The sequence below is a fragment of the Aquarana catesbeiana genome, linkage group LG13 (genome assembly GCF_042186555.1).
Source record: "Aquarana catesbeiana isolate 2022-GZ linkage group LG13, ASM4218655v1, whole genome shotgun sequence".
In the NCBI taxonomy this organism is placed as follows: domain Eukaryota; kingdom Metazoa; phylum Chordata; class Amphibia; order Anura; family Ranidae; genus Aquarana; species Aquarana catesbeiana.
The window spans coordinates 195,767,897-195,791,768 of NC_133336.1; the positions used below are offsets into that span (position 1 = coordinate 195,767,897).

The following is a 23,872-nucleotide window of genomic DNA, read 5'->3' on the forward strand; positions in this document are numbered from 1 at the left end:
CCTTCCTTTCAATTTTCACTTTTATTTTATCCTCTTCTCTCCTCTTCTTTTCTATTTATTCTCTCCTTTTTGCTTCTTTTTTTATTCTTTCTTTTCCTCTTCCCTTCCCTTCTCTTCCCATCTTTTCACTTCTTTTTTAATCCTATCCTTTTCCCTTCCAATGTTTTCACTTCTTTTTTATTTCTCTCCTTTTCCCTTTCTTTCTCTTCTCTTCCCATATTTTTACTTTTATCCTCTCCTCTCCTTTTCCCTTCTTTTCTCTTCTCTTAGCATCCTTTTGCTTCTCTTTTTTTTTCTTCTTTGCTCTCCCCTCCTCTCATTTCCTCTTCCGTTCCCTTCTCTTCCTTTCTCTTCCAGTCTTTCACTTCTTTTTTATCCTCTCCTCTTCAAAAAAACAAAAAACACAAACATCTTTCTTTCTTTCTTTCTTTCTTTCTTTCTTTCTTTCTTTCTTTCTTTCTTTCTTTCTTTCTTTCTTTCTTTCTTTCTTTCTTTCTTTTCTGTAGTTACACAAGAGTTACCAATCTTGTCTCATATCTATGGCAGGTTTTTAGTAATATGGTGTTCTCATACATAATTTGTACAAATGGGTTTTTTGGCATGGAACAGTAAACAAATTAGTTTTTCTGCAAAATGATTTCTTCACCTTGCCCCTTGCCCATTCATCAAGTGCGCTCACTCCAGGTGACACAGCTATGTCAGTTATTTTTTTGCCGAAATACCCTGAGATTTTCTTTCGAAGGTTGAAGAATCAAGTTATGCTGTAGGCTGACAGGAGGAATGCAGGTGCACTTTAGCGCCATCATCACCTCCTACTGCGTGTCATCGTCACCTCTCCTATAGCACGTTGCCTGAAAGTGAAACGTTGTGGTTCATTGAAAATTCCAGTTACGGTAATGGTTATTGTTGTTTTGGTCGAGAGCTGCTCAACATTGTCTCTTACTTGTCACGTCAGGGCAAGATGTCTTAATTAAAAGCTGAGCTCCAAAGAGCTACACCAGAGCTTCACAGACGATAGCGGTGTGGGACCAGGAATTGTTGAGACAGAGCAGCGGCTTACACCGGACAACACTGGATTCGCTGAGTGAATGAGTTCTTCTTTAAGGTTTCTCCAGTAAAGTGAACCTGTTGTGCAGGGGGTGCATCTGTGTGGCCCATTACCCTCTTGCGTGGCCTGGCGGGAGCCCATGCTGAGACTGCAATTCATTTCAATAAAAGTGGTTCTGCATTGATGTGTGGCGTCATGGGATCCATCCTTTGCTTAATGTTACCCTCTTGTCACATGACTCTGTACTCTTTAGCCTCCCATTTAGAATACGAAAGTGGTCAGAGTTCAGACCAGGGAACTCTTTACCAATCTTTTTGCAACCTCAGACATGAGACTTTTCTGAAAACATTAATGATACAAGATGAATGCCAAGATTAAAATTAGCAGATCAACTCTTGTCCCACCCCCAAGTCATATTAAAATGAAAAATATTTGTGTTTGATGGAGTGTTCCTTTAAGTAAGCCCATCAGCCTCCACAGATTAAATGGTCGGAGGTGATCAGGAAGAGCGCAGTCTAATTGCAGGCAGCTGTGAGGAGTTCACAGGAATGTGTCCGTCATGGTAAATGGTGTAAGGTTCCCTCAGCGCGATGACAGAAAAGCCGGTGACAAATGGGAATGGAACTCGTTGTCTGAGGAACAGCATCTGTGTTCTGACTCCTCCGCCAGACGACTGGCCCGATGACATTTTGTGACCTCGAAGCCTGACCACAATCGTCTTCCACAGCTGAGACCCACCATAACTGTTATAATAATTTATACAAATTGCCTCAAAATATATTCATTTCATATTTATGTATAGTGTTAGCCCTACACTAGTAGAATTTCACTTGTACAGAAATTCAGGGAAATCGCTTGTCGGAAGATTTGATAGAACCATTATGGACTTGACAAATTTTGTATGAAAACCTTAAAAATTTGGTTCAGTTACATACTCAATTGATTACTCATATACTTACTTACAGTAAGTACATCTTTTTTTCTAAAGAAAACCACATTCCCAGTTAGTATTTCATTCATTAAATTTTCCATCCTTCTCCATCCTCGAAAATGATCATCAATTTGACCACATTAACTATTAGAAAATTGAACAAATGTTTCAGAAATGTTTTTTTTTTTTTTACCAAAATTATACTGGTGTATTGTCAGCCTTACTCTACACTTCTCAGAGAACATTGAACCATTCAGTCTCCGTCCGCCCAAGGAGTTTGCAATCTAATGTCCCTACCATTAACACACATGCATGGAAGAAAGACAATAAATCCACCAGTACACATCAACTACTGGTCCCTTAGCAATAACAGAATTTGAACCCTTGAACTGCGTGTAAAAGTAGAGGAACCATTTTGAGATGTTATTAAAGTGTATTTTAAGCCATTTTATTTTGTTGTTTAGATGGTATGGGGTGGGAACCTCTTTCAGGTTTTATTGCTGTCTGTGTGCCCACTGGGGATATTCAAGCTTTCTATTGGACTTGGAATGTCTGTGTGTCAGTCAGGGAGCATTGGTTACATAGTTAGTCTGGTTGAAAAAAGACACAAGTCCATCTAGTTCAACCAATACATTTTTGCAACCAATAAAATGATTGAGATGAGTGAACACCAGCAGCTCTACCACAAATTGGAGCCCCACCAACAAAAGAAGCAATGGCTTTCAATGAGGAACCCAAAAGGAATCACCAAAAAGATCACCAAGCGGCCATCTTACAAGTTCATCAGTTACTGCCAATAAAAAATAACAGGAAGATTAAAGACAGCCAAGATCCTTTGGGGGCCAAATAATTCCCCTTTATCAGGGCTGAAAATAAGACACATCAGAAATGACAAATACCGGTATGAAAAAATATTTTTTAAAAATATACAGTGTATATATATATATAAAATATTGTTTTATGACATTAATTAAATCAGATATTTTTTCTTTTCTTTTTCAAAATTTGTTCATATTTATCAAGATTTCTGATGTGTCTTGTTTTCAGCCCCGATGAAGGAAAAATCTTTGGCCCCCAAAGCACGTTGGCTGTCTTTTATCTTCCTGTTATGTGAATTTTATCGACATGATTATGGACTCCTAAGATGACTAGGTGGAGCTCTTTTTGTTGACCACTAGTTATAGTATGACCTGTATTCAACTGGTCTTCTCATGTCTACAATTCAATTATTAAAACATATACTAACATGTTCTACTGTAAAATAAAATCTGAGATTTTCCCCAGCAAGAACTTGCTGAGGTTGGAATTTTTGAAATGTAACCAGCTCGCCCATGTTTTTTAAAACGTGTTTTGGTCAGCCCTTTTGAGATTGGTGATCTCTTCCATCAAATTGATCTTATCAACTCGCAATATCCATTCCACTCCTTGTGGTGGTCTGGGGGTTATGCAGTATTTGTGGATCAGATTCTTCAAGACGTGTGGTTCACCCTCTATGTTTGTCCTGGTGACTCTTGTCTCCGGGATTGAAAGTGGTGGAAAAATCCAAAATGTTGAGTTTTCACTAGGGATGAGCTTGGGTTCAGTCCAAAAACATGTTCTGTTGAACTTCGAAAGAAGGTGTCAGTGCCGACCCAATCAGCTGTGGCCTTGGCACTCCCTGCCTCACAACTGTACATACACAAAGGGTATGCAATGTTTGTGACATCACTGACCTAATATGACCATGTGGCCATGGTCATGCGGGGATCATTGGCCTAATATGACCATGTGGCCATGGTCATATGGTGAGAAGATGCCTGTGACATCATTGACCTAACATGACATGTTCACACAGGTTGGACTTGATGGACTTTTGTCTTTTTTCAACCTTACCAACTATGTAACTACTATGTATGACCATGTGACCATGGTCATGCGGGGATCGTTGACCTAATATGACCATGTGGCCATAGTGATGTGGTTAGGAGATGCCTGTGACATTGTTGACCTAATATGACCATGTGGACATGGTCATGTGGAGAGGAGATGCTTGTGACATCATTGACCTAATATTACCATGTGGACATGGTCCTGTGGTGAGGAGACGGTTGTGACATCATTGACCTAATATGACCATGTGGCCACGGTCATATTCATATGAGGATCATTGACCTAATATGATTATGTTTGACCTCATTGACTTGATATGGCCACATGGTCATATTAGGTCAATGATACTAACCAAATATGACCATGTAGCCATATCAGGCCAATGATGTCACTAGTATTTCTGCCCATTTGTGTACGTGCAGATATGGGGCGAAGCACACCCTGGCTAACTAGGCAGGCATTGACACCTTCATTTTTAGGTTCCAACCTAAGCTCATTCCCAATTGCCACCAGAACAGGAATAGAGGTTACGTTTGATTCCAGTGACAACTGTCTAACAGGGATTTCCTTTACTTTGGAGAGATCTCCTCACACTTAATGTTGTGTCTTACAACAGAAAGTGAAGTGTGATAGTCTATGTTCAGCATTGTCATAATCAATGTAATTTTAACTCCTGTTCTTTCTCCTTTGCATTTCTAGGAGTCAATGTGATGCTCAGGAAGATTGCGGTAGCCGCCGCCTCGAAACCGGCAGTGGAGATAAAGCAGGAGGACGAGACGTTCTACATTAAGACATCCACCACCGTCCGAACCACAGAAATTAACTTCAAAATAGGGGAGGAGTTTGAAGAACAGACTGTAGATGGTCGTCCATGCAAGGTAAAGATCTCCACCAGGCCTATTGTTTCGACATAAGAAAAAAGTACCTGGGTCACCATGGTAGTCAGTAGGATTGTGCGTACAGAGTGGACCGTCCTTGTGTGGCTATGCCCAGCTCAAGTTCATACCACACTGAAGGTAGCCCACTCTGCTTCTTCTGAGTGACCCTTATTGGCCAGTGGGACTGGACAGAAGGGTGTTTGCACTTTGCTAGGCCACTTTCTCAAACCAGCTGGTCAGTATTAGACTCTATGCACACTGGGCATTTAGCATGTGTTTAGGTGCAGGCAGAGAGCACAGGTGCCCCCCTCCAGGTCAATTGTCTCCTAGGCTAGTGACAGCACTGAAGACAAGCATTGGCTTTGAGTTTGACCGCCGTGTGCCGGGCACCTCCTAGCTTATATACTGGCTGGAAGAGAGGTAATTTGCAGGAAAATAAAACATGGGTTAATGTTCAGTGGCTGACATATGCATAGTAAATGAATGACACCATAGTGTGATTATTCTACATAACCTAGTATATAACACAAAGGCCCTAACTGACTGTGTGAGAGGCCTTTCAGATAATTATACCCCAGAGAAGAAGAAGTGCAGACTGATGTAAAAAGGTGTAGCATGTACGTAGGACTCACATTCTGTCCACTAAAGTTTTGAAAGCCACACCAGCTTGTATAGTCCTTTAAAAGATTTCGGGGGGCTCAGCACTCCCCTTTCATCAGGATCAAAAAACCACAAAGTGCAACAACACACTCACAAACATTGTAAGGAACAGATTAATTAAATGACAACTCCAGCCGTAAGGCCATGACATCTGACCATGTATACCACAGTTGGAATGCTTACGCGTTTCGGGTGATGTTCCCTCTTACAATGTTTTCAAGGTTCAGCGCCTCTACATCACAAAGTTCACAATCTGTCCAGACCAATCAGAATAATTTTGATGAAACTGATCAGTTTATAAACAGAACCAATCGATGACATAGTGGGGGAGATTTACTAAATCTGGTGCAGCTGTGCATGGTAGCCAATCAGCTTTTAACTTTAACTGGAAGCTGATTGGTTTCTTTGCAGAGCTGCACCAGATTTTGCACGCTCGAGTTTTAGTAAATCAACCCCAGGACATGTCTCGTTGATAATGCATTGATCGTATTGACCAATTCTGTGACTATGGCCGCTATTACACCCATTGCCATTCATAAAAAGTGCGGCATGGGAAAATAAATCTGAGCATCTGATTGGCTGATTTTTTTTTTTTTTTTCATGTCCATGCCTTTACTAGAAATTGTGCAATTTGGAAGAAATTTATATTTAATCTCAGGAAGCACCTCGATTCCCCATCATGCTTTTGCACCATCCTGAATTTTTCAAAAGTCGTTAAAAATTTTTTTATAGATATATGTGAGATTTTCCAAAAGACGAGTTGTTTTTATGACCGACCATATGCCATTTAATCCCAAAGCTCATTTTTGCCTGCGAGTGTCAGAAGCCTACCCATAAAATAACGACTCGGGATGCTTGAAACACAGGTGCTCGAAACACAGCGCTCATTGTTTTCAGCGAAAAAAAAAGAGAAAGAAATAAAAAAAAAAAAAGATTTGCTGTTTTAGGAGCAAAAATTTTCCCTGCCATCCCCAAACTGCTAATTCATCTACCAAATCCGATCGTGTTTTATGGCGTGCTGGAAGATCTCGCGACGTATTAAAAGACAAGTGACGAGCAAGCAAAAAAAAAAAAAAAAAAAAGCTGATTCGACTTCCCCGTCTAGGCTAATGACTCATAGCGCTATTTATTTAACACGTGTTGGTTTACACGGTTCACCCCATCCCGGTTCCTTCATTTAGGCCTCTCGAGCGATCTGCTAGCCTTGTGGTTTAAAAGCATTAAACGGTTTCCTTCTGCAAGGTATGAGAAAGCGGAAATTTAAATCTTCACGCCTCTCGTGTCCCCGCGTCTACTGTGCATTTGGGGTTTTCCTTAGGACTTGATGGGATATTTATCAAAAGCCAGCTTCAGCACTTGTACGGGAAGGTTCCGGATGAAGCAATTTGTGGTTGGGTAAAGTGAGGTTATGTTGAAACCTTGCCATGATGAAATTCGGCACCGGCTTGAGACTGTGCCCGATGAAATACATAAGCCCAGTGAACGTACAAGTGATTTTTGGCTGCAAGGCTGTTCGAGGAAGCCATTCGGGTCCTTTATTTTTTTGAAACTGGAGAAGGGTGATGGTGTCTCCTTTGGAAAAATTCAAGCTTCATTTGGAATAATGGACTGTGTAGCGGCTAATTACAGGGAACTCAAAAGTGTATCTACAGCCAACTTTATTATTTTTTTTTTTAGGTTTTGGATAGAGTGAGCAGTGGTTTATTCCCTATCAGTGGGGACATTTCTTTCACTTCCTGTCCTGGGGACAAACAGGAAGTGACTATGCATTTCCCCACATTGAAGGAATATTCCCTCTTATACAGTTATCACCAGAACAGGTGTCCCCGTTGGAAAGCTGACCCACCTGTTCGGGAGACAACCATAATATTTGGAGAATGTATCTCCATTACTACCTTTTCCAAGATGTTTCTATCTAATTTTTTTAATTAATCAACCCAAGCTGAGTCCTGTGTTCACACTCATCAAATATTTTAAGACTTATCGAAGGAGTGTTGTGCCGAAACGCGTTGGTGGTTTATGTGTTCTTGTTGTGCGCCAACACTACTATAACTTTCAATTGACTTCCTTCAAGACCACTCTGTTTCTACTCTAACAAAGATTTTCCATCAGGAATTTCTTAAATAGTATCCAATTTACATTGTTGACGCATTATTACATTGTTGCCACATCTTGTAAGGAACAAGATTTGCTTAGTTTTGGGGAACCCATTGGAGGTGGGCACCAGTGGCGGCTCGTGATTTTTTGTTTGGGGGGGCGGCAAACCACACCCCTTGCTTGGCACTTCAAAGCCCGCCTCCCACGCTCGCTGTCTGCCAGTCGGTCCACTTACACCATCTAGGCAGCGGGCAGCAGCGGACATCAAGGTGGAGCAGAGATCGGGGCATCTGTGCACATCAGGCTGCTGCGGGCATCAGTTAGCAGCTCCTGTGTCCTCTCCTCCTCCCTCCTCCTCGCTTCCGCCGTTCGTCTCCTCCCGTCCTCCTAGGTGTCCAATAGGATCGCCTGTCCTTTCAGCCAATCTGGTGATGGGTATCAGACCCGCTTCCCGATTGGCCAGGAGGAGGATCAGTGTTGCAACAGCAAATATTCATTCACTGTTCTAACGCCTGGGTGGGCTCGTAGCACAATGCTCTGCGCCACGAGCCCACCCTATTCTGAAGCCTATTAGAGCCTATGGCTCTAATCAGGTGCTTCAAAACCCCCCCCCCTCCACTGTAATTCAGGCGCCCGGCATCCTGAAAGGGGCTGGACTCATGAATAGTGGGCGGCGGCGATAGATAGAGCATCACATCGCTGCATCCCTAGAAGGTGGAGGGGTGGCTGCCGTGGATAGAGCGGGCGGTGCTCAGGCGCCCCTAATGGATGGGCTGCCACTGGTGGTTAGTCAGGAAATTACCTGAGTTTAGCTAGTAGAAAATAGCATGCATTAGAGGAAGGAAAACCAGGCCAAAGGATAAAGCGTGGTTTTGCTGTTTAGAAATGCATTGGCTACAGTTCGTCTTCTTGTTATCAAAGTATCATGGGCAATAAAGAACATTTGGCTCTCTGTTATTTGGTTTCAAGATTAATTTGCCATTTGTATCCCTGCTAGATGGCCTCACCCCTTCTTTTTTTTTCCTGGTGACCATTGTCCCCAAAGCAGAAAAAGATTTGAAAGACCCATTACCGGAATATTGTCAGAAACCATGAAATCAGACCAAGACAGAAGTACAGTTAAATCACACTTGTTTAATAATAGAAGTAAAAAGAACAAACATTGTTAAAACATAGCCAAAGTTCAGTAATTGGAACGGATAGTCAGCCAAGCCAGAAGTCAGAGATCAATGTAGTGGAACAGCAAGCAGGATCTGGAGCCAGAAGGGATGTCAGCAAAGCAAGTCTTTAAACAGAAACGCAGGTGATAGTCTCTGTGATGTTGACCAAGGCAAAGGCAGAGATCCACTGGGCTGAACGGCTTAAGTAGGCAGGACTGATGAGCAGGATATCATCAACAGCTGAGTAACTTTGGAGAGATAGGAGCTGGCAATTAGCCAGCTCAGAGAAGGAAGGGCTGAGCCCAGCCCTGACAAATATAGAGGAAATCTACCAATGGGGACACCTGTACTGGTGTGGTGACAATTGTTTTGGAGGAAATTTTTCTCACTTTGAGATTTCTGAATATTGCTTTGGTGTCCCGCTAATGCGATGATCGTCCTATGAGGTGGAAGCCAATGTGAGGGTGTAGGCTGGGGGGGGGCGGTCCAGCCTGACCCAAAGCAAATTGCAAAGACATGAGGATATTCCGGCAGCCGCACACCATTCACGGCCATAAGATTACCAGATAAAAGCAGCCTCAGCTTGGTCCATCCAAGCCATGCCCCCTAACACATTTCATCCTGCCCCCAGGGGGCTTAATCATGGAGATGGGGGTTTCCTTATGGCCGAGGGGTTTTATATCTTCATGAGCCGCTAACATAATTGAATAGGTAGGGCACAGCAAAAATGTAAAGGGGAAAACAAATGGAAAAGCACTCCGTGTAGTAAAATGACAAGGCCTCCAAACCTCCAACTTTCAGAGTCTTCATAGTTGGTCCATTGCTATCATACCACTTATGAAGACCCTGAAAGCGGTTTCAGGTTTGGAGGCCTTGTCATTTATACACAGAGCGCTTTTGGCCACCAGGACACCCCCAACTCCATGATTAAGCCCCAGGAGAGGGACGAAACAGGTTGGGTGCATGGTTTGGATGGAGCGAGCTGAGGCTGCTTTTATTTGGTGATCTTTTGACCGGGAATGGTGTGCAGCTGACAGAATATCCTCATATCTTTGTAGAGATTTCCTTGCACTTGCTGTTAAAATTATAGGGGTTTTAACCCTTCCCTACTCCATCCAAAACTAAAAAAAGAAAGGTTTTGGCAACACATATATTAAAAGTTTGTAAACCAGACACTTATATACTGCATTTGCCTGCGTCTTCCTTCAATCCACTGTCTGTAAATAGCAGACAAAATGGAACAATAAAGTGCGGCCTAGAAAATTGTTGGGAATTAGTGCACTCCGAAGAATCTCATCTCACTGAGGTCACTGATTATGTGTTAGGGACGAATATGAGACCCAGAAAACATCAGACAAAATATGATTCATCGCGTTTTAATAAAGGGCCCAGGCAGCATGTGGCACCTTGCCATCCTTCACAAAAGGCGGTGAAGAGCTCCCTGAAGCATGACAAGTCTGGAACGGGTCACACGCTCTGCTTTCTCAACTCAACCATGATTCTGATCTCATTACCCGATATCTGACTCTTTGGCCTCATCAGACGGGGCCGGCAAGACTTGCTTCACTGCCTCTTCTTACGTGCGCTCCTTCTGTGCCGAATAATCTGCACAAATCGTGTTCTGTTTTGTTTTTTGTGCTGGAGATTTTTTCATCTGATTACAAAGACGGTAGAGACACTGTACAAAAAATCATTGGGGTGAAATCCAAGACCTCTAAAGCCTAAACTTTTTATCATTTTGGAGTAGGAAATAGATAAAACCCCCGTTTTTGCTGAATGTGTCCCATTGGGGGGATTTGCCTTCATTTCCTGTCCTGTAAACACAACAGGAAGTAAGAAAAAAATCTCCAAAGTGAGGAAGTTTACTCTTACGCCAGCCATAGATGGTTAATTTTTTTGTTCGTTGGTTGCAGCCGCTGATCAAGAAAAAATTTCCAACATGTCCCTTTGACAGAGGTTGATTAAATGATCAAATTCTAAAGGAGCAGGGACAGCCACACACTGATCGAAATTCGGCCAGTCAAGCGGGGACTGGGTGAATTTCAGTCAGTGTATGGTCTGCTTTAAACAGTTGTCTCTGGAACATGTGTACCCAACTGGAAGAGTTTCTCTCTATTTCAATTCTGGTGACAACTCAAAAATTTAAATTTTGCATTACTTTCTGTCCTGGTGACAAAGGTCAGGACAAACAGAGTAAATCTTTCTAACTGGGAGACAAAAAGCAATAAAAATCTGACAGAGGAACTAACTCCTTACCACTCTATTTAAAACTAAAGAAAAAAGTTTTTGGCTTTGGATAAACTTTAAAGCCTAGCTTCAGCCTCCAGACAAACCGTTTTTGATCGCCTTAGAAGGGATAGAACTTCTAACTGGAGACTTACCTGTCACTGAGACTGAACGTCACGGAAACTCAAAAATCCAAGGCAAAGTAACAGGTTTGACAAACACACAAGGTTTGACAATACCTCCGTATCATTGGGAGTTGAGGGACATCGGTCTCAACAGCAAAGCTCCATTTAGTCTCCCATATAGTTCAAGTAAACACAATGGCTGGAGTCCATCTATGACTTTTACATTACTTTATTGATTAGAGGGCGAGAAATCCAGTGTCTACAGAACTAACAAGACTAACGCGTTTTGGCAGAAGCCTTTGGGTTGAGTTTCTGCCGAAACATGTTAGCAACTTGATGATGTGGATACCCTGGATTTCTTGCATTTTAATAAATAAAATAAATTGAGGTTTATAGACAGACTCCAGTTATACCCCCTTCCCGCCGACCGTACGCAGATATGCGTACTCGGCTTTCCGGGGTTATACCGCGATGATGCCCGCAGCTGCAGGCATCATCCCGGTACCGTTGTTTACAGCGGGCGATCGGCTACCCGAGTATAACAACCGATGCGGCTAAAAGCCGCTCAGTTGTTATACCGGAGGAGTGGGAGGGGACATCCCCCCCCTCCCGCCGCCTCCCGCCGCTGTTACCGGGCCTCCCGTGCGATCGGGAGGCCCGGTGTCCAATCGGGTACCTTCGGCGGCTGGGGGCGGGCTGGAACGAAGCTGTGAGTGGCTTTGTTCCAGCCTTCTCGTTGTAAAAGCGGAAGCGACGTCATGACGTCACTTCCCGTTTACTCGGCTGCCAATGGCGCCGAATTTAAAAAAGTACACAGTATTCAGAATCGCCGTTTTCGGCGATCTGAATACTTTGAAGTGTAAAGAAGGGATGGGGGGTCTTTCAGACCCCCGATCCCTCCATAAAGAGTACCTGTCACCACCTATTACTGTCACAAGGGATGTTTACATTCCTTGTGACAGCAATAAAAGTAAAAAAAAAAATTTTTTAAATGCCCCTGTCCCCACGAGCTCGCGCAGCGAAGAAAACACATACGGAAGTCGCGCCCGCATATGTAAATGGTGTTCAAATCACACATGTGAGGTATCGCCGCGATCGTCAGAGCGAGAGCAATAATTCTAGCCCTAGACCTCCTCTGTAACTCAAACCTGGTAACCGTAAAAAAAATTTTAAGCGTCGCCTATGGAAATTCATAGGTACCGTAGTTTGTCGCCATTCCACGAGTGCGTGCAATTATAAAGGGTGACATGTTTGGTATCTATTTACTCGGCGTAACATCTCCTTTCACATTATACAAAAAATTGGGGTAACTTTACTGTTAGGATTTTTTAAAATTCATGAAAGTGTCTCTTTTCCAAAAATTTGCGTTTAAAACGCCGCTGCACAAATACCGTGTGATATAAAATATTGCAACAATCGCCATTTTATTCTCTAGATTCTCTGCTAAAAAAATATATATAATGTTTGGGAACTCTAAGTAATTTTCTAGCAAAAAATACGGATTTTAACTTGTAAACACTAAATTTCAAAAATAGGCTTAGTCATGAAAGGGATACCTAAAGCAGTTATTCTCAGCCAGGGTTCTGTGAAATCCGGGGGTTTCTCCAAAGGTTGCTAGGGCTTCCTTGAGCTGTGGCTAACTGACCTACCATGTGATGGTGCCTTCATAGTTCCAGGTCCAACACCCCTTGAGAGAGCCATCGGTAGGATTGCAAGGGTGTCATTTTGACCACTACTGTAAGGGAAGTATTCTTCCAACTTACAACCACCAATGGAAGGGGTATTTTCCCAATTAACCCCATGGACTAATCTTACTAGTGGTTTCCTGAGATCTGAAAATTATTTCAAGGGTTCCTCTGGGGTAAACAGGTTGCAGAAAGCTGACTTAAAATAACAAGTTCTTCCCACTTACCACCTCCAATGGAAGGGATATTTTCCCCATGAACCCCATGGACTAATCTTACTAAGGGTTCCCTGAGACCTTAGCATGATTTGTGAAAAGCTGACTTAAAGTAACAGGTTTACTTAATAGCCCCATGTAGCTCGCCCACTGGAACAAAGTGAAATTCCCAAGTATAGGGAAACGTGTCTCTTCCCTGCCTTCCTTCTATGATGGAGCACTGGGTGCCTGAGTGGCTAATCCCAAGGCCCAAGTGTTGGAAGAACAAATGCAAACTGGGCATAAGCAGCAAAGTAACAGGTACCCATTAATCTTCATATCCAAGCTAAGGACTATTTTTTAAGCTGGTGTACTGTGGTTGTATGCATTCGGGTGATCCACTTCTCCATCCTGGTTGTAGGATCTGCCATAGATTTGACCATCCACGATGGTCCATGATCCTAGGCAAATGCTGGACACTCACTTGTTGGAGAACTTAATAGTAGCGTTTATATAAGGGCGATGTACTGTACATGTCATTGTGGCCCTCTTGATCTCAGCTTCCATTCTGGCTATTCAGCGTCTGAATCGTTGTTTGTTGACCTAAAAAAAAAAGACAAAGGCCGATCAGCAGAGGAGAAAGTCTACAACAATTCTATCCTAAATGGTCAACCATTCTTAAATTTCAGTTGTCCATAGGTGATCCATCCTCCCTCAATCCCTGTCACTTTCTTCCAGTCTGAAAGCTGCTAACTCAGGGAAATCTAAAAGAAAGGATTGAATGGAGGGTGTTAGATTCCTCAAAGATATGTCTCCAGGAGGAGGTTGCTGTCTCCTCTTCATGATGGATGGCTCTTTTGGTTTGAAGTGTCCTTGTCTGAAGAGCCTGTTTGTTATTTAATGAAGTGCCTCATTTTTGTTTTCTCTTTGTGTCTATTCAGAGCCTGGCCAAATGGGAGAGTGAGAACAAAATGGTATGTGAGCAGCGACTTCTGAAAGGTGACGGACCCAAGACCTCCTGGTCCAGAGAGCTGACCAACGATGGGGAACTCATCCTGGTAAGATAACCTGTCTATGGATCTTAGCACTTTCCCAAGAAAACATGCCTTTCCTGAATCCAACTTCAGAATTTATATACAGTACAATGCTTATTTACTTAAACAGCAATTACATTTAAATTACATTTTAAATTTAAATTAATGAATTAAATTTTAAATTTAAATTTAAAATTAAAGCAATGACCGATAGAAGTGCAAGTCAAACAGAGTTCTTCTCGGAAGGAAGAAATAGGGAAATTGTAAAAATCTGTCACATAAAAAACTTTAGAATATTTCATACCAATTTATTTTTTCTCTAATTTTGGATGGTTGAGAACTTGGGATTAGAACTCCTGCCAGTTTTATATTTCTGTCCAAGTTATGTCAATTTTTCTCTCTTTTTGTCCTGGTGACCATTCTCACCTGGACAGAAAATTGATAGAAAATCCCTAAATTAAATTTTTTAAAAAAAAAAGAAAATTGCTTAATTCCCCCAATCAACACAGTCAGTATAAGAAGGCCTCCCACAGAGGTATTGTGTTCTGCCAGCTGGGGGAAGAACACAATGATTACTGCTAGCTGCTATAGGTGCCGGCAGTAATTGAATGTAAAAAATCTGACAGGCTGGTTGTACCCAAGTCAATTGATGGATCACTTGTGTGTAATCAGCCTGCCCATACATGGAATGAATCTTCGAAAACTTTGATCCATGTATGGCTGGCTTAAGAGGGGCTTTCCCCTTATTTTGGGATGATTTTCATTTAATGCCTGTTGTGGCTCACTCTCTGGGATAGGAAACAAAGGAAAATCTCCTCAATGGGATATGGGAGGCAAAAAATAAATAAATAGATAATATATATATATATATATATATATATATATATATTGACAGGGGTTCATACGCCATACCTGCTCTCTACATAACAAAAAAATTGTAGCAATAGCTACTCTTAAATGAATACTTCATGTTTAGTTGACATTGTCCTTTAACCACTTCAATACCAGGCACTTTCGCCCCTTCCTGCCCAGGACAATTTTCAGCTTTCAGCGCTGGAGCACTTTAAATGACAACTGCGCGGTCATACAACACTGTACCCAAACAAAATTTTTTTTAATTTTCTTCCCACAAATAGAGCTTTCTTTTGGTGGTATTTGATCACCACTGGGGTTTTTATTTTTTGCTAAACAAACTAAAAAAGACCAAAATTTTTGAAAAAAAAAACGTTTTTTTTAGTTTCTGTCATAAAATTTTGTTTTCTCCTTCACTGACGGGCGCTGATGAGGCGGCACTGATGGGCACTGGCGAGATGGCACTAATGGGCATTGATGAGGAGGCACTGATATGAAAAATTGATGGGAGCTGATAGGCGACACTGATATGCAGCACTGATGGGCACTGATAGGTGACACTGATATGCAGCACTGATGGGCACTGATAGGCGGCACTGAGGGACACTGATAGGTGGCACTGATGGGCACTGACAGGTGGCACTGATGGGCACTGACAGGCAGCACTGATGGGCACTGACAGGCGGCACTGATGGGCACTGATAGGGGGCACTGATTGGCATTGATAGATGGCACTGATTGGCACTGACAGATGGCACTGATGATGAGGTACTGACAGGTGTTACTGCTGGGCACTGATTGGCACTGTGATGGGCACTGACTGGCACTGTGGTGGGCTCCGATTGGCACTGTGGTGGGCACTGAGAGTCTTTATTGAGGGGGCACTGACTGGCAACTGTTGGGCACTGATTGGCAGCTAATGGACACATCTGATGGGGGCTGTGCTGATAATCAATTATCAGCACAGACCCCCCCTCTGACAGGGAGAGCCGCCGATCGGCTCTCCCTGTCAGCTTGAACCCAGGAATGCAGTTTACTGGCACTTCCTGGTTCACATGATGATCAGCTGTGATTGGTCACAGCTGATCATGTGGTAAAAAGCCTCTGTCAGAGGCTCCTTACCACGATTGGAGATGTGGCGTGTCATGCCGCACTCGCGATCACTGCGTATATGACGCCCAGTTAGGATAACAGAACCACTTCCCGGCCGTCAATCTGCTATTGGCCGGGCGGGAAGTGGTTAATTAAACCTTCACCCCCTGCAGTGCAGCCCATATAGTGAAGTACACTATATTACCAAAACGAGAAGGCCTGGCTCGCAGCCCCTGCTCTATTTCATCCCAAAGGTGTTCTATTGGGTTGAGATCCGGACTCTGTGCAGGCCAGTCAAGTTCCTTCCCCCCAAACTAACTCATCCATGTCTTTATGGACCTTTTTTGTGCACTCGTCCAAATCATTTGGTGGAGGAGGGATTATGGTATAGGGTTGTTTTTCAGGGGTTGGGCTTGGCCCCTTAGTTCCAGTGAAGGGAACTCTTATAGCGTCAGCATACTAAGACATTTTGGCCAATTTCATGTACAAGCAAGGTCCATAAAGACATGGATGAGTGAGTTTGGGGTGGAGGAACTTGACTGGCCTCCACAGAGTCCTGACCTCAACCCGATAGAACACCCTTGGTTAGAGCGGAGACTGCGAGCCAGGCCTTCTCGTCCAACATCAGTGCCTGAACTTAGAAATGCGCTTCTGGAAGAATGGTCAAACATTCCCATAGACACCCTCCTAAACTTTGTGGACAGCCTTCCCAGAAGAGTTGAAGCTGTTATAGCTGCAAAGGGTGGGCCAACTCAATACTGAACCCTACGGACTAATGCCCCATACACACGGTCGACGGAAAATGTGTGATAGGACCTCGTTGTCGGAAATTCCGACCGTGTGTAGCCTCCATCACACATTTTCCATCGGATTTTCCGACACACAAAGTTTAAGAGCAGGATATAAAATTTTCCGACAACAAAATCCGTTGTCGGAAATTCCGATCGTGTGTACACAAATCCGACGGACAAAGTGCCACGCATGCTCAGAATAAATAAAGAGATGAAAGCTATTGGCCACTGCCCCGTTTATAGTCCCGACGTAAGTGTTTTACGTCACCGCGTTTAGAACGATCGGATTTTCCAACAACTTTGTGTGACCGTGTGTATGCAAGACAAGTTTGAGCCAACATCAGTAGGAAAAAATCCATGGATTTTGTTGTCGGAATGTCCGAACAAAGTCCGACCGTGTGTACGGGGCATAAGACTGGGATTCTATTAAAGTTCATGTACGTGTAAAAGCAGGCGTCCCAATAATTTTGGTAATATAGTGTATTCAGCTCCCCACTTCCTAGACCTTCACTGTGTGGCCCTATTAAGAGCCCCACAGCCAGGTCCTCTTTCTAGTGCTCATGCATGCAGCTGCCACATTAATTCATATGTATAGTTTATACTGAATGGCAAGAGGCCACCATGAGTACAAACCATCCATAGGTATGACTGGGGTGCTAGGTAGAGGACTAGGCCAGGACTTTTGCTTGGCCGTGTAAGCGTCACACAGTGAAGGTCTTGGGAGAAGGCAGTGGCGTTGCTATGGGGGTGCAGCTCGCACCCAGGTGACACCTGTCAGAGGGGTGACACCAGAACTTTTTTTTTCCCAGTGACCACCTCCAGCGATAGCCCCTTACGCACGCTTACTGCTTTCACTTTCACACAGAACAGGTGACAGCGCCCCGGCGGTGTGCACAGTCCTCCCTGCCCAGCAGTATCTCTATGAAAGGGGGGAGGGGACGGGGGGGGGATGATGTGCACGGCAGCTCTACCATCCTTGCAGCAGTTCCACTATCCTGGCCAACGGCGGCTCCACTATCCCGGCCAATGGCGGCTCCACTATCCCGGCCAGCGGCGGCTCCACTATCCCGGCCAGCGGCGGCTACTTCTACAACCCAGGGACATGTGTGCAGACTGCACACCTGACCCTCTGTAAGTTGAAGCTGCTCTTTGGCAGCAGCCTCTCTGTCCACTCTTCTGTCCTCTTTTCTGTCCTGTGAAGCATGCGGTACTTAACTTTGCACCTTATACATAGAGAACTGTTGAGCCTTGCACCCTGTACATAGCAATCCTTGCACCCTGTACATAGCAATCCTTGCACCCTGTACATAGCAATCCTTGCACCCTGTGTATAGCGTTCCTTGCACCCTGTACATAGCAATCCTTGCATCCTGTACATAGCGATCCTTGCACCCTGTACATAGCGATCCTTGCATCCTGTACATAGCGATCCTTGCACCCTGTACATAGCGATCCTTGCACCCTGTACATAGTGATCCTTGCACCCTGTGCATAGCATTCCTTGCACCCTGTACATAACAATTCTTGCACCCTGTACATAGCGATGCTTGCACCCTGTACATAGCAGTCCTTGCACCCTGTACATAGCGATGCTTGCACCCTGTACATAGCGATGCTTGCACCCTGTACATAGCAATCCTTGCACCCTGGCTGTACATAGCGTTCCTTGCACCCTGTACATAGCGTTCCTTGCACCCTGTACATAGCGATCCTTGCATCTTGTACATAGCGTTCCTTGCACCCTGTACATAGCAATCCTTGCACCCTGTACATAGCGATGCTTGCACCCTGGCTGTACATAGCGATCCTTGCACCCTGTACATAGCAAACTTCTGGGCCCTGTACATAGCAAGCTTCTGAGCCCTGCACCCTGTACATAGCAAGCTTCTGAGCCCTGCACCCTGTACATAGCAAACTTCTGCACCCTGTTTGTATCACATTCCTGAACGCTGTGCTCTGTATGTAGTGTACTTCTGAACCCTGTGCATAATGCACTCATGGTATTTAACAATGCCTTTGTATGACCCTCCCAATGACAGCGCAATTCGGCCACACCTACCCTTTAATGCGGTGTGCTCTCCCCCTGCGGGGGGGGTTGTGGTGGGGGCATGGTTGAGCCTTGGGTGACACCATCAAGTGCATTGTGGCAGGTTAGACAGGAGAGAGCCTTATGCGCTACCCTGCCAAGTGTCTACTGCTCTGTCCTGCTTCTATGTCACTCAACAGCAACAGGACAGAACACTGTGGCAGGCTAGGAAGTGAGAGCCGTGGTGGTTCGGTAAAACATGGTGCCGCCGGGGGGGGGGGGTGACACCATGTTTTACCGCACCAGGTGACACCAACCCTAGTGACGCCACTGGGAACAGGTAAGTATTTCACCATGGAGTGGGGGTTTCACTTTCACTTTAGTAGAGACCGCAATAACCCAAAATATGCACTCACTGACAATACTCTTTGCTTTGCCTTTAAAGTAAAAAAGAACTGATGGTATGCACAATAATTTTGGTGGTCATAGTATAGAAGTATAATGTTTTCACTTATTGTATTCTTTCAGTTCATGATAGCCGACGACGTGGTCTGCAAACGGATCTACATCAGAGAATAAACCCCTGAAACCTCAGAAAGAAACTTTGGCCTTGTACAGCCCATCTTCTGAATTTAAGAAAAAACAAAACATTTCTTCTAAAGCAGAGATTACAGCAAGCCCATGCTCATCCTAAAATGGCCAAATCCCTTGGGTGGTTCTTTTGGAAGACATAGATTTGGAAGACGGAGATGACCACTTTCTTATCTAGCCTCAAAGACTTTGTTCATTTGACATTGATGCCCAAACCAGGCAATCTTGTAATGACTGTGAATGGAGGAAGGGGGAGAGAGGGCAATATCTGAAGTAATAAGATGAAGCTGAGAATTTCTTTTTTTAGAATGTGTTAAGTGGAATGCACTAGGCTTGCTCACAAACCTTTGTTCCCAACCATCCCTATTTTGATAAGACTGATTTTTGGACCCCTGAAGAACTAAGTGTGTCTTTGCCCAACTATGGACATGTTTGGGCAGGGCTTAACTTAGTCGAGGGTGGGATTCATTCATGGCCAGATTTAGAATTATTGGTTTTGGGCGGTGAGTTGTCAAGATTTACTAATTTCTGAATATTTATGGGCAGTTGATGACTGTATTTCATTTTTCCAAAATTATAGTCAATTTTATGTATAGAATTAGACAAAAACCAAAGCACTCGCCATGTAGGAAGCACTTGGATGGGGAATGTATGTGTTCCATGAACCTATTTTAAATGTGAAGCTCTAGAAAGTGGTTTCATTCAGCCATTTTGAATGTACAGCCATCTCGTTCTATGAACCATTTTAAGATGAGCAGTCAAACTAGATGCGTCACAACAAAAGCAGTACATTGATAGTTGACTAGAAAGATGATGAAGGCAGGTTGTAGGCATTCAAAAATAAAACGCGGTTAAGACCTGATTAATTAGCATTCATACTAATATATAGCTGAAAAAGGAATTTGTTTGAAAAAAAAAAACAGACTTCAAAGTAGAATTTTTTTAAAGGCTGCCTTTAGCCTTGTGTTGTGTTTTTCAGATTTATTTTTTACTTTTGTCTTTGGAATTTTCTAGAAGACCCACGGGCACATAATTAAGATTGTATCTCTAGAGAATTTTCCACATGTCTGTTTTAGGCAAGCTTTGCGACGAAGCTTCATAGTGCTGCAGAATGGAATGAGTTGTATCGCCCTTTTAGGCATATTTTCCAAATCAGAATTCACTGGCACCTGCGATACAGCAAACCTCATATTTGTATACACAAATGGGTATGATTAATTCAACCAGTTGAGGCAGCAAAGGGTTTACGTAGACAGCTAACCATAACTTTTGTATTTTGAATTTGGTTGGAGAAAAGTTAGACCAAGATTTTCCTCACTTCCTGTCCCAGGGCATGCCATTTGCCAAGTCAGGAAGTGAGATGAAGTCTCCTGAAAGTAGACACAGACAGCAGTAAAAACATACCACCAAATTGGAATGGACACGTTTTAGACTTTGATTTAAGTTCTTCCTTCCCAACAATATTTTTTTCAGTCCTGAGTCCAAATATACCACATTCCGCCCTTGATTAAGGGAAACCTCTGGACTGCAGAAACGCTGTGACACCTCAATGGAATGGTGTTCTCAACTTCTTCTTATAAGCAGTAAAAACAAGGTGGAAGTTTGAGCTATTTCCCTCCCAATCCAAAACTTGAAAAAGTTGGATTTCTACTTTAAAATGAACTTGTACACAGGTCACCTATAACCCCTGCCCATTTGCTGTTTATACTTATATTTAGGGCCCATTCAGACCTTGGAGTTCTGGTGCATTGCAAGTTAATGCACCTTTTTTTCATGCATTAGGCAGCCCGTTAAATGGGAAGGCAATGCACCAAAATGGCAAAAAAATAAAATTTTTGGCAATGCAGCGCACCACAATGCACGGTAGTGCGAGTGGTGGTGCGCTGAAACACTTGTGTTGACACTGTGTTGCCTTAGTGCATTGGGCTACCATTCAAAATGAATGGCAATGCAAAGTGCAAATGCACATAAAATGTGTTAACATGTGTTATGGCAAAGTCCGCGTTAACACGCTCAGTACTGCGCCACAGTGAAAAAGTGTATTTCAACCTTAATATGCTTCCCTGCCACCCTAAAATACTTCCTAGTATGGGGAAACATGTATGTCCCTCTCTCCTTTCTTCCTTGATGCCACAGCAGCCATTCAACAGGCCGCAAACTGTCACATGGGGGGCAGTGAGGGTCTATAGCCCTGTGTAAGCTCCATCCAGACCAACTTGAAGCTTACACAGTACTTGTTTGCTTTGCTCCTTACAGCCAACAGATCAGCCTTTCCGCTCTCATTTTCTAAACCGACCTGAAAAGCAAAAAGATCAACTAGTCGGCAATCTTTTATTTTTAGACACTTTGATAAATAAGGCCGTTAATTTGCTCTTTTTTTTTTAATTAGACCAGCTTCAGACATTTTATACATTTTTCTATGTAAACGTATAGCTAAAGAATGTAGTCCTGCTAACTAACGAAGCTTTCTGTCCTGAGGTAGAAATTTCTCACATCGCTCTCATTTTTCTAGCATATGCGTCCTTCTGTATTTATTTGTCAATATGTGTTTTGTTTTTTTAAATAAAGAGAACAATTGTCAAAAATATGGCTTTTGGTGTTGTGTGGGAGTCCAGAAACCTCCATGAAAGGGGGGGGGATAGTGGAAAGTCTTGGAGGAGAGCCATCAGTTGTGTCAGTTGGGCTACCCTGGCGTTATTTCTAAATGTAGTACCCTCCTAGATAGGTTGATAGGAAAGCTAGGTAGATTAAGTTCTTTTTGGCTCCACTGTAATCAGTGGAACAGTTTGTGGTTGTTTTGGTCTGTTCTTGGCTCCACTGGTTGCAGGTTTAATTGTTTCCCTCTGCCTTCCGGAAGATTCCAGAATGTAATGGTCTCGAAAGGCAAATCAGCAACCTGAATATATATGTTGTCTCAGCCAATCCCTGGAGGATTGTACCCAGAAGACAGCTGGGGGGTCCATAAATAGCCTGGGGCTTGGAGCTTCCTTGTTCTTGTTCGGGAGAAAAAGTTCCCAGCCTGAACGGCTGCTGCCCTTCCAATTTATGGACCATTACTAAAGGGGACTGTCCTAAGAAGTGGTGCCAAAGTGAACAGTGTACTCTCATCACTCTTTAGATTTAAGAGTGACATATGCTACAGCTCCCTATGCTCTAACCAAGTTTATTCAGTAATACATTTCAGAAAAAGCAACCCCTACACCAGTGGTCTCCAATCTGCGGCCTTGGGGCCAGATGTTGCCCTTTGCATTCCTTTATCCGGCCCTTTGGGCACTATTCCTACTAACCTTTGTGTGCTCCAGCTCCTTCATAAAATAAAAAAAAATGTATATTTACAGTATAACCCTTTTTGTGAAACAAAAACACTTGCTCTATGGGAAGCTCCATATCTTGGAAAAGAGCCCTCCAACCATGTGAGATCATTTTAAAAAATTATATTCTTGGCTTTTCTGTCTCTTAACCTTGTAATAGTTTTTACTGGTGATGGGGCAGGCACAGGCTTATAATGCCCCCCAATAATAACTGGCAATGCCATTACACCACCAATGAGCTCTTTACATTTGCCTGTTTAAAGATCAAGATCCCCTTACGGGTGATTTCACCACAATCCGTATAGGAACTTTAGCAACCTAGCACAAGCCTGATGAAAGGCGATTCTTTGGCCCGCAAAACACATTGGAAACTGTATTTCTACTGATTGTGACGGTCAAGAATTTGTCACTAGTAATAGAGGCGCGCACAGAGGTATAATGCCTCCCAGTTATCTTAAACTGGAAATGCCATTACACCACCAAAGAGGTCTTTACATTTGCCCGTTTCCAGATCAAGATCCCCATTCCAGGGATTTCATTGCAATCCACATATCAACTCTAGCAACCTATCCCCAAGTTCTGATGAAAGGGGATTCTTTGGCCCCAAAATGCATTGGCAACTGTATTTCTACTAATTGGTACTACGCTGTCAAGAATAAAGAAATATGGACCTTTGACTTGGCCATTTGGTGCTCTATTCCCTCTGTTCACCCAAACTTATCCCCCTACTTTGTGTTCTCAAAGCAACCAAGGTCAAGTCATCAACCTGTCTTTGAAAGAAGTCAATATCGAGTCTAGGGTCTCAGTTTTATTTTATTTCTTCCCAATGTTCTTAAGACCCATTCATGCTTGAGTTTGAGTGTAGCAAGAAGAGTCAGAAGCATTTTTATGAATGTTGGTATGTGCATTTTACACATGACCTGTAGTACAGAAGCAGAATTGCACACTTTTTTTCCCCTTAGACTTTTAAATGAGAACGCCCGAAAAAACATGCATTTTTCAGATGCTCTCAATAAAGTCTATGGGGCCAATTTAAAATGGCATGATTTTACCCAACTAAGCTAATGCTCTTTTTCAAGCTACAAGTGGCAAGCGACATCGCTCAGGTGTGAAGGGCTCATTGAGAATAATGGGATTCTTCAAATTGAGCTTTGTCGCTCTTTCAAAATCACGCGTTAAAACACTCAGGTGTGAATGGGGACTAAAGCAGGGTGGAAGGGCAGACACAATTCTCTGGGCATTGGATTTCAGCAAATTAATGCATTAAGATGAAAAAGCATGAGGGTTTACAACCCTTTTAAT

The 23,872-nt window shown here is 43.2% G+C and overlaps 1 protein-coding gene across 1 annotated transcript in view; it reads left to right on the forward strand.

Annotated features, from left to right (window-relative positions):
• Positions 1-21,844, forward strand: part of CRABP2 (cellular retinoic acid binding protein 2) — a 46,078-nt gene extending 24,234 nt beyond the window's left edge. The window contains exons 2-4 of the mRNA XM_073610099.1: positions 4,548-4,726; positions 13,815-13,931; positions 19,197-21,844. Of these exons, the coding sequence (XP_073466200.1) occupies positions 4,548-4,726; positions 13,815-13,931; positions 19,197-19,247 (347 nt within the window). The 3' untranslated portion in view covers positions 19,248-21,844. The remainder of the gene's footprint in view (positions 1-4,547; positions 4,727-13,814; positions 13,932-19,196) is intronic.
• Positions 21,845-23,872: the final 2,028 nt, after the last annotated feature.